Here is a 16,858-nt window from a genome sequence, read left to right as displayed (position 1 = left end):
ATAAATAATAATAACTTTGTATAGCACCTTTCATACAGGGGATTGCAGTTCAAAGTGCTTTACATCACTAAGATGTAAATAATAATAAAGTAATAATAATACATTATTTATTTATTAAATATTAAGTTTTGATTTTTTTTTGACAATCCCAGTTTATAGCAATAAAAATGATTGGAATTAGGTGAACAGACTGAAAATGTTATTTTATTAGATAAAAACCGATTATGTTTATATATTTCTATTGCAGATGTTGAAAGGTTTTTCATTGGGGACATCATTTGCAGTGGAAAAGGTAATATCCCACCCCTATTGACCATACACGATCCAGCCATATACTAGGTTTTGACCTAGTCTTGTTGATTACCGATGCCACAACACTGACTATCTACTGATGCCAATCTCTCCCAAGTGTAGCTACAAGCATTTACATGATAGTTCAGGCTAGATTTGTCAATGGGTTTTTATCATATAACTTTTTTTTTTTTTTTTTTTTTTTATCAAATCAGCACATGCCTAGTATTGTTAGTAGTGTGCCAGTCTGTTCCCGATCCCGGTCCGAGTAATTTAATATTGAGTATCTGCCAATACTAGGGTTGCAAATTCTAAGCACGTTCCTTACTTGATCATTGATAACGTTAATGATCAATTAATCAAGTAATTGTAAAATGACCAATTTTGCCAAACTAACAAGTGTATTTATTTCCTCAATCAAAAGGTTGATTTCCACAGCAGCAACATATTGCATTCTCACAACATTGCATGACATATGAAACATATAGAAATTAGGGCTGTCATTTTTGCATCGATTTGCATATTCATGATCGACATGCCGTATTGTTAATTGTATGTGCCTTTTGCCGTGGAAATGGCAGACGTTCAAAGTCAACATGCGCAACGTGTAATCTAACTAATGCACAGTGAATCACGTTCAAAATAGAATTAACTTCTCTTAAACCACTATTCGTGATTCTGCCTAGAGCCAGAGCTCGACAGTCACATTTCATAACTTCCGTGTTACAATCCAGCTGGAAGGGAGGGGCTGAGCCTGATACCCACGCCGTACATGTTAGAAGCTATGGCAGCTCTTCAGCCCTGCGTTCTACAGCCTGTAATAACTACTCTTACGACTTGCGCTGTTTCTATGTAAACCCTGCGAGCAACGGGTCCAATAAATGCGTCTAACATTCTTTATATCCTCGCCATTCCTGTATGCCCGTCGCGATTAAAAACCTTAATTAAAGTTAGCGGCTAACTAAGCTAAGCTAGCTCACAGGCACATGATAAATCTGTTTCATGGAGTTCTAATAGTGATGTTCAATGATGATCAATGAAGTAGCCAAAATGTACACTATAAAAATGAAATTGATAGTTAATGATAGTAAATATTTCACTTCATTAGCAACAATATTGTAAAATCATTAAGTCTGCTATAAGCTATTCTCCCTCGTGTGTGTGCATGCATACATTTACTATAGGCTACTATTTTTGACATGGATTAGGCTAATTAGCTTTAACATTAGTTCAGCGACTTCGGGTCATTGAGATGCGCTATATAAATAAAATTCATTATTATTATTATTTAACAATCCTGATTCCTGAGCCTATTTTATTCAAAAGGAAGATATTGATTTAATTATGTATATAGCCTATATATAAAAAATACATTTTAATCGTATCTCCGGTGCTGGCACAAGCACTACCATAGCGTGGAGTGGAGAGATAACACACAATACATATAATAATGCATGGAAATATACAAAAAAGCTATTTATGGCCGGTAAAAACTCTCAGGCTTGTCGTTTTTTAAATCTAAAGCTAAAAAGGATGAGGATACTCATTAACACTTTGAGTGCCACGCCGGGTTTTCCTTTTTACCCCCTTGATGCCACCATCCACTTCAATGTTAACGTTAATATCGCCTAATCTATGTTTTAAATTATGGCTATGTGTCTAATCTGCCCGTCGCTTATCAAAGACTATTTTCCAGTCAGTGCTGTCAAGGCAGATTGTTTTTTTATCGCGTCATTTCCGTTTTAGAGCATTTAGAAAAGCACCCGTTTTGAGATAAAAAACAGTTCATTCTGGACCATTCTATGAAAATCGTCTTTTACTGGAATATTCCACAACGTTGATATTCGTCGGCCTATTTATGAATCGTTTTCAAATAAACGCTAGATGATCAATATTATACGTGCACGCAAGCACATTCGGGCCGCGCACGGATAATCGCCGCGTTTATTTCCTCTTGGACTTTTACAGTGAAACCGAAAGAGCCCATTTCACAAAACAGCTTATAACTTCATCAAAATTTGTCTGATTATCCTAACACTGATAACATAGATTCCTTACCTGACATCAGATGGTATCCAACTGGTATATTCCAATTCCTGATCACCATTTGAAAAAATCGATAAGTGTATAGATCCACCGTGTGTACAGTGCAGTACATGATTCCGCGCGTCTCAGAGGCTCCAGAATGAACTGTGGTAACCCCGGCTGGATCAGTGGACTGGAAAATGTGGAGTACCGGATTTTTCCCCCATCCATTTTCATTGAGTCCATTCCAAAATCCCTTATGTCATCTGGTAGACGATAGGGGGCGCTTTTTTCCACATATGATCGCCGGCGGTGCTCGTGTATACTCGGGTAGGCTCGCGTGATGCAATATGATTTCAGATAGCAAAAAAAATAAAAAATACGAGAAATCTCGTGAGTGGCTTTCAACCACATATTAATAAACCCGAGATATCTCGTGTGTGGCAGTTAAAGTGTTAAACATTTAGAAATATTCAATTGCAAATATAATCAATTTTGTTGATTTTTCTGGTAAATTAATGTTTTAGATTAATCGACTAATCGATAAAATAATCAACTGATTAATCGATAACAAAATAGTCGTTAGTGACAGCCCTAATAGAAATGTAGACGCTTAGGCATATTAAAACACATTTGTGTAGACGATGTGGCAACAAAAGAAAATCACTCGCCACTTAACACTTTGAGTGCCAGCCTTTTTAGACAGATTTTCCGATATTTCATGATTTTCGCGGAGCTATTTCTATATTCTATATTATGGCTATGTGTCTAATACACCCGTCGCTTATCAATGACTTGCTTGCAGTCAACATGTATGAAAACGGATTGTTTTTTTAATCGCTACATTTCCGTTTTATACCGCTTTGAAAAACGCTTGTTTTTGGAAATTTCCAGAAAAAAAAATAAGATTCTGTGATAATCGCCCTTTAGTGGAATACACAAAACACGTTGTAATTTTTCGGCGTATTTATGAATAGTTTTCAAATAAACACTAGATTATCGATAGTATATGTGTACTTATGCACGCTAGAGAAGCGGGCTGAAAAATCAATAATCTATTTCCTGGTCAGCGCACACACACACACACATACACACATAGGGGACACGTTGTGATCCGCTGTGAAAAAAACTCTGATTACCCCAAGACTGGTAACATAGATTCCTTACCTCACATCGGATGTTCTGCAAAAAGATTATTCCAATTCCTGATCGCCATTCCAAATATCGATCGTGTTTATTTATCCAACGTTAGGTACTCTAAACACATATTCCACGCTGTTCTGAGGGTCCACAATGAATCCGATCGGCTCAGGTTACATGCCTGAGAAGTAAAATGTGGATTCTGGAGTTTTCTTTTCTCATCCATTTTCATTGAGTCCAATCCAATGGGTGCATTACCATCCGGGAGAGGATAGGTGGCGGTATTTTCCCTGTTTGAGCTCATAGACAGTCCCAATGGTAACGTGAGGCTAGATTGATGAAAAATGAATGGATATCGCTAATAAAAGCAATAATGATTAAATAACGAGATTTCTCATCATTGGCACTCAACGCATGGCATGAAATAACGAGATTTCTCGTGGCTGGCACAAAGTGTTAAAAGAATCAAAAGCATTTTTCCAAACAGGGTTTTATATTAACTTAATAAATAAACGAAAAATCTACTTATGTTGATTGTTGACAAATGTCCAATAGGCCTAACTAAAGAACGGATTACGTGCATAAAACGCTGAAAACAAAACTACTAACAAAGCAACAAGAGCATTTTTAATGAGGCTATTATTTTATTAAAATGTTTCGGCCCGTTGTGGGTCGCAGCTCAAAATCAACGCTTCTCTTAGCCGCTTAATTTTGTACATTCCATCGCTTATTTTCCAGACACAGAGGTAGTTGCTTCCTCGTCATAGTTATAATGCGCCCCTATCTGTTCATTGAAACATGCTTTGAAAATACACCATTCTACTACAACAACATTGTAACATATTGTTTGATAGTAGATCGAGTAAATGTCACGTGTTCGAGTAAATCCTTAACGATCAATCTTTTATTAATTGTTATTACATGGCGTTTTAACATTAGCTGAAATGCTTGATTGTGATTGGTCAATAGCGCTCGGCAGAGGTCCGTTATTACTCGATAACGGACCTCTGCCGAGCAATAATGACCGCTGTTCGCAGCTGCAGCAATCAAGCCCACTGACACACACTGCATCAGTGCAATCAGACACACCTGCCGGCTGCCGGCGATAATAATAATGACAGCGGAGCCACACAACAACTGCGTCTGCATTTGATCTCGTCTTGTTGATGGTGTAAAATGAATTGGGTATATTGTTAGTAAGTTAGCCATGTAATAAGCGGGACAATGTATAGCCTATACTCTGTCATTGTCGCAAAATAATTAACCTTCACTATGTTTAGAACACCTCGGCGAGGCGCCTCGGTATTCTAAACTCCGTGTCGGTCAATTATTTTGCGACAATGACCTCGTAGCTATACATTATCCCTTACTTAACATCCCTAAGCTGATACCAAGTAATTTAATATTGAGTATCTGCCGATACCAAGTCATTTAATATCGACTATCTGCCGATACCAAGTCATTTAATATTGACTACCTGCCGATACCAAGTAATTTAATGTTGAGTATCTACTGATACCGAGTCCTGATCCAAGTAATTTAATATTGAGTATCTGCCAATACCAAGTAATTTAATATTGAGTATCTGCCGATACCAAGTAATTTAATATTGAGTATCTGCCGATACCGAGTCCTGATCCAAGTAATTTAATATTGAGTATCTGCCGATACCAAGTCATTTAATAATGAGTACCGTACTTTTCGCACTATAAGCCGCACCCGACTATAAGCCGCAGCAGCTAAATTGAATGATGTGTACATATATAAGCCGCACTGGACTATAAGCCGCATGTGTTTTAATGTTTAATTACCATATGTAAGGAGTGGAGCCTGCGGCTTAATTTGACTCAACACGGGAAACCTCACCCGGCCCGGACACGGAAAGGATTGACAGATTGATTGCTCTTTCTCGATTCTGTGAGTGGTGGTGCATGGCCGTTCTTATATTGAGCTTTAAGTTCCCACCTCTACAGAGAATGACTCCCATTGGGACACAATACTGTCGGACAAATAACATTAACTCATTTACAAGTTGTATTAAGTTTAGCAAATAAGGGAACAGATAAATAACATTTCAATGCAGTAAAAAAAGCAATATTTCGATTTTCGGGTTTTGTCCACATATAAGCCGCACCGTTATATAAGCCGCAGGGTCGAAAAATGAGGAAAAAAGCCGCGGCTTATAGTCCGAAAAGTACGGTATCTCCGATCCCATATTTGTATTTTTCTAGATAATATAGCAGCACAGTGCACACTTCAAGTTATATTAAAGTTTCAATATAGGTAAGATATGCTTGGTAATTTAATAGTCTGCTGAAAGAAGAAAATAGCTCACATTACAGCTTTCTCATAATGGTTTAACAAAAATGTATCTGAATTTCATTGAGCTTAATATACCCGATCCAGATCAATTAAAATATCCCATGATCACCTCAGAGTTCAATTTAGAACATGGCATCACACCATATGCTGCACGTCAGTCCATCGGTCCCTGGCTCCGGGTGTTAGAACATTTCTCAGGCACCATATACTGTCAGTCCATCGGTCCCTGGCTCTGGGTGTTTTCACAGGCTCCTTTTTTCCGTGTGCAGGAACAACCGCTGGGCGGTCCGCGGATCAAGCACGTGTGTCGGGCGGCTGCAGTGGCTTTGGGACAACCCCGTGCCATGATACCAGACGACATACCGAGGCTGAGCGCCCTGCCGCTCCACGAGAGAGAGGGCATCACCCCTTCACCTGCGGCAGAAAGTAGGTACACTCCATTTAGGGAAGGATTCAGTGGGTCCTGCTGAAAAAACAAATCATTGCATTGATGGATGAAATTATGAAAATGGATGTTTGGAGTCACATCCCACCTTTCCATTTGGTTACTTTGGATTATTTGAGCAACTTTCTTTTTTGGGCAATATTCTGACGTTATTTTTGTGATTATATCTCACGGGTCGAACAAACCTGAACGTTATTGCCATAAAATAGAACGTAGTTTGTTTCTTTACCTTTCTGTGAACATATAGAAACAAATCTGCGTCTCAATCTGATGACAAATGGCGGAGATATTTAATAATAATAATTTAATTTTATTTGTATAGTGCTTTTCAATGACTCAAAGACGCTGACAATAGGCAAAACAAAGAACAGAGAAACATAGAACCACAGGGAAACAAAGCAACAGTATGAATATACAAGAACATAAAACCATGAGTAAGAAACAACAAATATAGAAGCCAGTATGGGAGACAATCAGGGGAGTAAGTAAGGGAAACCGAGGGGAGGGAAGGGGTGTGGGAAGGGCAGAAGAAACGGAGAGAAAGTAGCGAAGGGGAAAGGGAGGTGGTAGGTTGGAGGGTGGTTATGGGTAGCAGTGTTTCCCCTGAAAAAAAAATCAACAGCTGTGCTGCACGCACTCTGCCGGAATCCATATTTGTGCGTGCACACGTGCCGCCGGAATCCATATTGGCGCACGCTGCTGGAGAAATAACTTAAAGGAAAACTCCAAAATGTTGGGAAATTAGCTTATTTAACATCTTCCCTGGAGTTAGACAAGAAGATGCATACCTTTTTTAATTTAGAATACAGTATTCCAATGGCTGGTCTTGATAGGCTGCTAGCTAACGGAGCTAACCAACAAACACAGAACCGGGCGGACACTAAAGTAAATAACGAGAGCAATGACTTCCTTTCTGGGGGGTTTCAAAATAAAAGAGCGACGTCTATAGCAGCGGAATATGTTTATTTTGTACATTATCTAACGTTAACACGAACCTAAACTAACGCTACAACTAACCTAAAGTTAGTTTAGGTTTGTGTTAACGTTAGATAATGTACAAAATAAACGTATTCCGCTGCTATAGACATCGCTCTTTTATTTTGAAACCCCCCAGAAAGGAAGTCATTGCTCTCGTTATTTACTTTAGTGTCCGCCCGGTTCTGTGTTTGTTGGTTAGCTCCGTTAGCTAGCAGCCTATCAAGACCAGCCATTGGAATACTGTTTTCTAAATTGGGGAGGCTTTTAATCGTCAAGGTAAGAGGATTTTAAGTCATGGTATCCATAAACTTCAATCGGTTCGGATCCTTTGAATGAATGAGAATGTCAACAAACACGGCGACACGTTGAAATCACTGACTGCGCCCAGAGACGAGTGGTTAGGCAAAAAATAGTATATTTGCTTAGAAAACGTAATTGTCGAATTCAATTATTTTTTATTTCTCCATGTTGTAAATACTAGGGATGCACGATAATTATCGGGCCGATATCAGCAATTATGACGTCATCCCGATAAACTCGATAACGTTATTGATAGCTCCGATAACATATAATAAATTTTTTGGTTAAAAGAAATCCGGTGTGGGTGGATTTGGATGAAGGGCGCTTGTTTTTATTATAGCCTCCTCCCGTTTTGCCAGTACTGTGGTAAAACTGATAGCGTGTGGTTTAGGAACAGGGCGTTTTTCACAAACCCAGCGCTCCCCTTCTTGGCTGTGACGTAGTCACGTTACATTCGGAGACAGGCAGTCGATCTGCCAATTACGTCCCTCCGCTTGCACCCACCTCTTCTTCTTACCACCAATCAGAAGCTCTCGTTCGTTTATTTACCTCCAGATTGTCGGCCATTATTCTACTCGGAGCTATAACGTTAGCTGCTCCCCGCCAGCCACATTGACAAGTACCAGCGCTTATACATTACTGGCAAATGTCTTGTTGCACTTGTGGCAACGAGCGTTGTCAGCATCGACTTTAGTAAAATAGACCCAGACTTTTTTTGAGGAATTTAAATGTCGCAAACTAGGGATGTCCGATATTATCGGCCGACCGATATTATCGGCCGATATCGGCAGTAAAATGTGATATCGGAAAATATCGGTATCGGGGATTTTTTTTTTTTTTTTTTTTCATTTATTTAACCTTTATTTACCCAGGCAAGCAAGTAAGAACCAATTCTTATTTTATTTATTGTCAAAAGTATGCATGTTGGTTTAATTCAACAACAAGAGATATGTAATGTTAATTTTTACTTTTTTAATTATCATATTTTGCACAGATAATGCTTACATTTAGAAAGCCTTTTGAATGCATCCAGTGAAATGATTAATTACCTGAAATTATTCAGTTTTTTTGGGGGGAAACCCTGCATATATCGGTATCGGTTGATATCGGTATCGGTATCGAAATTAAGAGTTGGACAATATCGGAATATCGGTATCGGTAAAAAAGCCAATATCGAGCATCCCTATCGCAAACTAATCTTGTTGGCCGTTTTCTATCTCTCCTCCCTGGGTCTCTCTCTGCCTGCGCGAGCCGTGCTCTTACACACACTCACTCACACACACACACACACACACACACACACACACACACACACACACACACACACACACGGGTGCTGTCGAGAGCAGAGCTGTGTGTGTGAGTGAGTGAGTGAGTGTGTGTGTGTGAGTGAGTGTGTGTAAGAGCACAGCCGGCTCGCGCAGGCAGAGAAAGACCCAGGGAGGAGAGATGAAAACGGCCAACAAGATTAGTTTAAGACGTTTAAATTCCTCAAAAAAAAAACTCCATAATTTCTCGAGTACCGATAGCAGTACCGATGACGTCGGAGCTTATAAATACTAAAAAAAAAAAAAAAAAAATTGATTAAAAAAATAATATATATATATACATTTAAAAAAAAATTATAATACAATAAATATCGATATCGGCTTGAGGAGCATAAATTTATCGGTATCGGTGTCAAAAAATCAATATCGTGCATCCCTAGTAAATACACAGGTCACAACATGTTTACAGGAACGTTTTGGAGTTGTATTTGGAGTGTATTTCGTGACTGTAGGGTAGGGCTGGGCGATATGACGATATTATATAAATATCGGGTACAGTTCATTAACGATACACTTTTTAAACGTATCGTGGATATCGTGATGTTTTGCCCAAGAGGCTTGTGTCGCGTCAATCTGGTCCACACGTTGACACTTTTGAACAGCGCCGCCCCACACACACACTACTGCATCAAAAGTTACTACTTATGATAACAAAGGCATTCGTTTTGTGGCATTAACGTTATATAGTTACACTTTCAATAACATCAGCGTATTTACATAGCAACGACCGAGGTCGACCTATATAGGAAGCATTAGTCGTTCATATCTCAGCTCGTGCTGACTCAGTTGTGCCCATTCTGCGGTCTGTTAATAAAGTTTTCAATCAGACAGATGTATGGAAAGGCTTTTATTATAACATCCGTTGCAGTAAAATCATTATGCCTCCAGTCGTTTAGTCCTTCTGCGGAGCTAAAAGCTAAACGTCGGCCGCGGCGAGCTACGGCTGCCATTGTTATTGTCATTGAGCTCTCCAATGGCGGAAGTAAAAAATGAATACGCGCTTGCCGATTGGTGCTAAGAACAGCAGGGCGGGTGCAAGCGATGTGACGTAATTGGCAGACGCGACTGTCAATCAAAATGATTCTGTTTGCCGACTGAATGAATGAGAGCGTTATTTTTTATTTTTTTTATTGGTCTTTTTCCCCCTCCATTTTCCTCCGATTTTCTCCCATCCCAATGTTAGTCGTATGCCAATTCCCAGTCCCTTCCTGGTCGCTGCGCTTTACCCCCCACAGTCAGATCATTTTGGGAGAGTGGAGGCTACCACGTGCTTCCTCCGACACACGTCCAGCCAATCACCGCTTCTTTTCACCTGGCAGCGCGGATTCTCATTGAGAGGGCGTAGCGTGTGGGAGGACCACACTATCCCCCTCACGTCCAATCCGCGCTTAGCAGGCGCCCCGACCGAACTGTAGGAGTCGCTGTTTTACAACGACCCGGACCCACCCCGCCAGCTTCTCCCACCCTCTGATACAGCCAATTGTATCAGTGCAGACGGCCAGCCAAGCTGGTGACAATCCCGGAGCTGTGAGCTGGATTCGAACAGGCGAACCAAGCTCACAGCTCCGGGGCTGGTGACGAACGCAATCTCCGCTCGACCACCTAACCGCCTGAATGAGAACGTTATTAACAGATTGCAGCATAGGTACAATACAGTACAGCTCAATACAACAACAGTCAACAGCGGACTGGAGGATGCAGACCAGAGAAAGACTTTCGTCTTGTTTACATCAGGGTCCCCCATTTTCAATTCATATTTCATATCTAAATCATATAATATCTCATTGCTAAATATATGCAATATATAATCTAATAATCCAATAATCTAAATCTAATATATAATATAAAAATGCTAAATGCATGGGTATTTTATTTTGTCTTTAATGTTAGCTTGCAAACTCAAATACTGTCTTGGTAAGCCTCATAATGGATTTTGGGGAAAAAAAGAAAAACATCGTGATGCGTATCGTGTATCGCCGAAAGGTCAGAAAATATTGTGATATCATATTTAGGCCATATCGCCCAGCCCTACTGTAGGGCACTGTAGGGAACGTCAGGCTACAACTCTGACCCACTTCCAGGGATGAAGCTAAGCTAAGCTAACGGAGCGGCTGTTCCCTAAGCCTAATGCATGCACAGAGACAAAAAAGGTATGTATCTTCTTGTCTAACTCCAGGGAAGATAAGCGAATTTCCCAAAATGTTGGAGTTTTCCTTTAAAACTACCGTAATTCCTCTAATAGTAACCCCGGCTTGTATTTGTTTCAACTGTAGCGGGTACCAGGCTTGTATTAGGAGGAGGCCTGTATAAGAGGGAGGCCTATATTTCAAATTTTCAAACTGATCATAATGAATAAATCAACATTTTGTGTCAGTTTGAACCCAGTAAAATGTACTGGGTTCATTTATTGAAACCAAGTACTGTATGAAATAGTAAACAGTGCAATTACAGGTGGTCACTGGTCATTTCAACGTTTTCAAAGTGAAATCAAGTAACTAGCTCAGTATGCAGCTCAGTATATTAGTAACCCGGCTTGTATTAGGAGGCCGGCTTATAATTGCTTAGCTCAAGAGCGCACCCGGCCATTAATAGAGACCCGGCTTGTATTTGAGACCCGGTTACTATTAGAGGAATTACGGTACCTTAGAATTGTTCGAGATAAGTTATTCATGTTCATGGAGTCATGTGCGTGTGAATTTGCTAGGATGTTTTTGGTGTGTCCGCTGACACTAGAAGTGCTCTGGAGGCCCAGGTAGCTGCATATTTGTTCACTGCAAAAAAAAGAAATCTTATCAAGTGAAAATATCTTGTATTTGGTACAATAAGGGGCCTTTCTCACTCACCCATTCGGTTCCGTTCCGTTCTAGTCCATTCCGAGATCTGATGCGAACTCCCCCCCCCTCTCCCCCCTCTAGTTTGTGTACACACTCAGTGTACACACTCAGCACTCTGGGTTTTGTTTACGGTTTGCGTTTTGAGCTTGCAAGCTTGCCGTAGGCGATGATGTCACGCTCAAATGTAAACAGGAAGAGACTGAGAGACACGGTGGAGACTGGATGCTGATATAAAATGAACAAATAACAATAAATATGAAGTTATATTTGAACCTCTGTTGTCAAGCCTTGTCAATATAACCCACCCCATTTTATCACGAATGGATGGTGTTGTAGAGTTCGCTTTTGAGCGTTTCCCAGGGCTAACGCTAAGCTAACGTTTAACGCTAGTTAGCTTAGCCTAGTACTAGTCTAGTATAGCCACTGGCACTGTAGCACTTATTTTTCAGCAAAGAACGTGCAATAAACAAAACTGATACATTCACTGTGTTCTGCCTCTCATTTGTTGATGAAACAAAACTAACATCAACACAATTGAACACCAAAAGCGGTGTTTAGTCTAATCGGTGCCGTTTTGTTAGCTTACATGCTAACGTGAATGGAATATGTCAGTATAACAGTATAGCATTGTGGCTAGCAGCTAAACGCTAAGCTAACGACTAACGCTAGTTAGCTTAGCCTGTACAGCAGCTAACATCCCATCGCTCGTGGCAATTACATTGCATGTCATTGATCTACTGGTCGACCACGGCCGACTGGTTGGGCACCACTGGTCTAATAGAAATAAATGCATTCGAACAAGAAACCAATGTATAGACATAGCATGGCAAACTAAATTGCCAGGCCTAATGCGAGCCAGGGAAGTGCTGTGCGTTTGTAATGTGGCTTCATGTTTTCATCCACTGAGCTGTGAGGCTCCACAATGCTTGTTTTTGGTTGAGGTCTGAACTCTCAAATTGTCCATAAATATCGTTTTTGTGGGTATTGTCCAGTTGTTGCTGTGTGGTTTTATCTGCCCAAAATTCAAGCAAGCATGAAAGCATATTACAGTAATGACGTTGTGTGTGTCACGCCCCCCGCTCCCACTGGCCCGCACCCGAAACAACCTATTTCAACCGTCCCAGGTTCAGCGGGGGGTATTCCGAATCAGCGCCGCTTCGCATCCAAAAGGGGTGTGTCCGTCTGAGTGAGAACACTCCCGTCCCCGGGGGCGCTGATTCGACCCCGATTGGTGAGTGAGAAAGGCCCCTTAGTCCAATATTGAGTAGAATTATCTTGAATTATCTTATTCCACAGATAATTTTGCTTATTTTTCTTGATTTGTCAATTTAATCTTGTTTTAAGAAAATGTTAATCTTGTTTTCTTAAAACAAGATTAAATTGACCAAAATCAGAAAAAAGCTAAATTATCTGCCAGTGGGATAAGATCATTCAAGATAATTCTACTCAATATAGACTTATTGTACCAAATACAAGATATGTTCACTTGATAAGATACATTTTTGTAATCAAAGTAAATGTCAAGATTAATGACATGCCTCAACACTTGTACACTATTTGTATTGAACATAGATATCGATGATTTAATAGATAATATAAATACTAACATACTAACTGTCTAACATACACAAATCATAACACTACAACAGCAATTTACACCTAAGAAGTCTCAGTGGCATAGGCTACATTCTGCCTTAGAGCATTTCATTTTCCTGGGCTTTTGAAAGAAAAGCTCCAGGGCTCTTTGGTAGGGGAATTCACTGGTAGGGGGCCCATTGATGCTGAGACCCATACAAGCGGCCAGATGGTCTCCCTGCAGTATTTTTCTTAGGTCAGTCTTTTACTTTAAGCACCCCCCACAGCCCAAATGAAATTATATATATTTTTTAAATGTAATAATAAAAAAAATAGATTTTTTTTTAAAATAGTCTAGTTCATAGCAGCGGCGGTCCTAATTCAGCAGCGGTGCAGCGCTGCTGCTGAATGCATATAAGGGAAACACTGGGTAGGGAAGGTTGACTGCTTGGGAGAACAAGTAGGTTTTGAGTCGGGATTTAAAGGTGGAGAGTGAGGGAGCGTCTGCTGGTCTGACGGAGGGTGTTTCAGAGGTGCAGCTTGTGAGAATGCCCGGTCTCGAACCCTTTTTAGTTTTGATGACGGGAAAGATCGGTTGGGGCGGTAAGGGAGAAGGAGGTCAGTCAGTCAATGCGTTCCTTAATTGGGAGCCAGTGGAGGGAGTGGAGGACAGGAGTGATGTGATCACAGGACCGGGTGTTAGTGAACCATCTGGAGTCTATGCAGGGAGCGGGAGGTGATCCCAGTGAGAAGGGAGATGCAGTAATCTAGGCGGGAGGAAATGAAAGCATGTATGAGGGATTCAGCAGCGGGGGGAGAGGCAGTGTCTAATTTTGGCGATGTTGCGGAGGTGGAAGTACAGTGTTTCCCCTAGGATTGCACATAAACGGAGTTTGAGTTTCACAACACTGGGCGCGGGGCGATCCGTCGCCGGATTTTCAAAATAAGAGTATCGCAATATGAATCGATCTTTTTACGTGGCATCGATCCTATTTGATTATTGATAATAGATCGATATATCGATCTGGATCGATGTATCGTCCCACCCCTTCATGCTCCCCTGGAAATAATTTTCTTTGTACATTTTAAAGTTAAATGCATCAATCTGGTGCACTTTGAGAGCAAAATAAAGAGGCCAGATCTATGATGAACTTTGTGCTCAAAATCGACTAGACTAGAGCATACATTTGAGCCATCAAAGAAATGAAGCAAAAGTGGTTACCTGTGTTGAACTGGGTTATTTTTTTAGAAAATATAAAAATATACTGGATTACTATTACGACTAGCACCACTGCCAATTAGGGCTGGGCGATATGGCAAAAAATCATATCGCGATAACGATATGATAATGTTATCATATTTCTCGATATCGATAATTATCGAAATTGTTATAATTTTTCTTTTAATTTTTTTTTTATAAACAACAGATGTATGTTTATTTTGCAGCAATTCTTTGTCGTTGCCGCCATCTTTAGTGTTACATCCCCTCACACTCCAGTTATCAAGCTGCAGCTGGTTTAAAAGCTAAATGTAAACCGGCTTCTCTGCTGGCTGTGGCTCCAGGGGAGTTGAACAGTTCTGGCTCTGCTAGTTTATTTTCGATCTTTTGGCGCTTTTTTGGTGGACAAACCACTGCACATGTGCACCGTGACTCGTGACTGGAGTCTAGCTCTGCTAGCACACATAGCCTACTGTGTACAGACCAGCGTTTCCGTTAGCCGGTAATTACCGGTATTTGACCGGCAAAATCTGTTGAAGTCCGACATATTTAATCTCTCCGGTCATAATGTCTGGTGAAAATAATTCCCTCTAAACACAATTAGATTATTTGAATTGTATTAAAATAGGCTAAAATTAAATAGCCTATGCGATGAACGAAACAATCATTACATTTGTCGTTGCTTCACCAAGCAGCCGGTCTAATAATGACATCCTGTTGTCAGCGCGAGCTGGCTGCTGATATATTTGCGAGAAGCATGGCTTGGCAGGGTGCAGTACTCCAATTCAGCCATTGGCAATTCAGCTGTTGGGTGGGGGCGCTGCTGAGCGGTTTCCAGACCGGACCTAAAAACACCATTCTGCCTGCTCCATGCTTCACGTAAATATATCAGCAGCCAGCTTGCGCTGACAACAGGATGTCATTATTAGACCGGCTGCTTGGTGAAGCAACGACAAATGTAATGATTGTTTCATTCATCGCATAGGCTATTTAATTTTAGCCTATTTTAATACAATTCAAATTGTGCTTAGAGGGAATTATTTTCACCGGACATTATGAGCAGCACCAAGTCGTTGGGAGGTGGAGATATACATCACGGCGCAAACCCACGATAATGTTGCCGTCTCTCTCTGCCAAATTTCTCAGTTCTTCGCTTGATATAATTAATACAAATGTCCAATATAACGGAATTCGTTAGCTCATAAAAATGTGATTATAACAGACTGCTGTTTATTAAGGTCGGGCAGACTGCCCACCGACACCTCAAGTCGGCAGCAGCACGAAGTCTCGAGGGACTTATTTTATTTGGAATATATTAATGACTACCGTAATTCCTCTAATAGTAACCCCGGCTTGTATTTGTTTCAACTGTAGCGGGTACCAGGCTTGTATTAGGAGGAGGCATGTATAAGAGAGAGGCCTATATTTCTAATTTTCAAACAGATCATAATGAATAAATCAACATTTTGTGTCAGTTTGAACCCAGTAAAATGTACTGGGTTCATTTATTGAAACCAAGTACTGTATGAAATACGGTAGTAAACAGTGCAATTACAGGTGGTCAAAAAAAGTAAAATAAAGTAAAATAGTGCAATCACAATACTGGTATAATAATAATAATAACTTTATTTTATACAATTCTGAGGTAGGCTTACTCTCTTGGTAAACATTAACACCATACCATTATATGGTATTTACTGCACAGCCAGGCCAGCATATAACAACAATAACTAAATATACCCGGCTTGTATTAGGAGGCCGGCTTATAATTGCTTAGCTCAACAGCGCACCCGGTCATTAATAGAGACCCGGTTTTTAATTGAATACCGGTTACTATTAGAGGAATTACGGTATATACGCAAAAGTAGCCTAGTTTTAAGTTAAAATATTATAAATGCCTTGATGATGTCATTCTTTATATAGGCCTATCAATTGTTTTTAAGCTCAATAAACTCTGACCGGAATTTATCCCATTTGTCCGGTAGATTGAAATCTACCGGACACTCAGACCTGCAAAAAAGAATTCTAACGGAAACCCTGGCAGCGTTTCCGTTAGCCGGTAATTACCGGTATTTGTCCGGCAAAATCTCCTGAAGTCCGACATATTTAATTTCTCCGGTCTTAATGTCCGGTGAAAATAATTCCCTGAGTCTAAGCACAATTTGATTATTTGAATTGTATTAAAATAGGCTAAAATTAAATAGCCTATGCGATGAACGAAACGATCATTACATTTGTTTCCTCGATGCTTCTAATAATGACAACGACGTTGTCAGCGAGAGCTTTAAAAACGTAGGTCTCGGTTCGCTTCATCGGACCAAACGCGAACCAAATATAGGAAGTGATTATTATTACCACTGCTCGCAGCACTCACTGCAAAACAAGCACACTGCATCTAATC

At 40.3% G+C, this 16,858-nt stretch overlaps 1 protein-coding gene across 2 annotated transcripts in view; it reads left to right on the top strand.

Moving 5' to 3' along the window:
• Positions 1-16,858, top strand: part of LOC311227688 (histone-lysine N-methyltransferase 2B-like) — a 164,691-nt gene that overhangs the window by 52,459 nt on the left and 95,374 nt on the right. For both annotated transcript variants that reach the window (XM_084313440.1, XM_084313439.1), the window contains exons 5-6: positions 248-292; positions 6,048-6,204. In XM_084313440.1, the coding sequence (XP_084169566.1) occupies positions 248-292; positions 6,048-6,204 (202 nt within the window). The remainder of the gene's footprint in view (positions 1-247; positions 293-6,047; positions 6,205-16,858) is intronic.

This window comes from Notolepis coatsorum (assembly GCF_963971535.1).
Source record: "Notolepis coatsorum genome assembly, chromosome: 4".
NCBI classification, from domain to species: Eukaryota; Metazoa; Chordata; class Actinopteri; order Aulopiformes; family Paralepididae; genus Notolepis; species Notolepis coatsorum.
The sequence above is the reverse complement of the archived record's forward strand: the minus strand, read 5'-3'. Positions and strand labels throughout refer to the sequence as shown.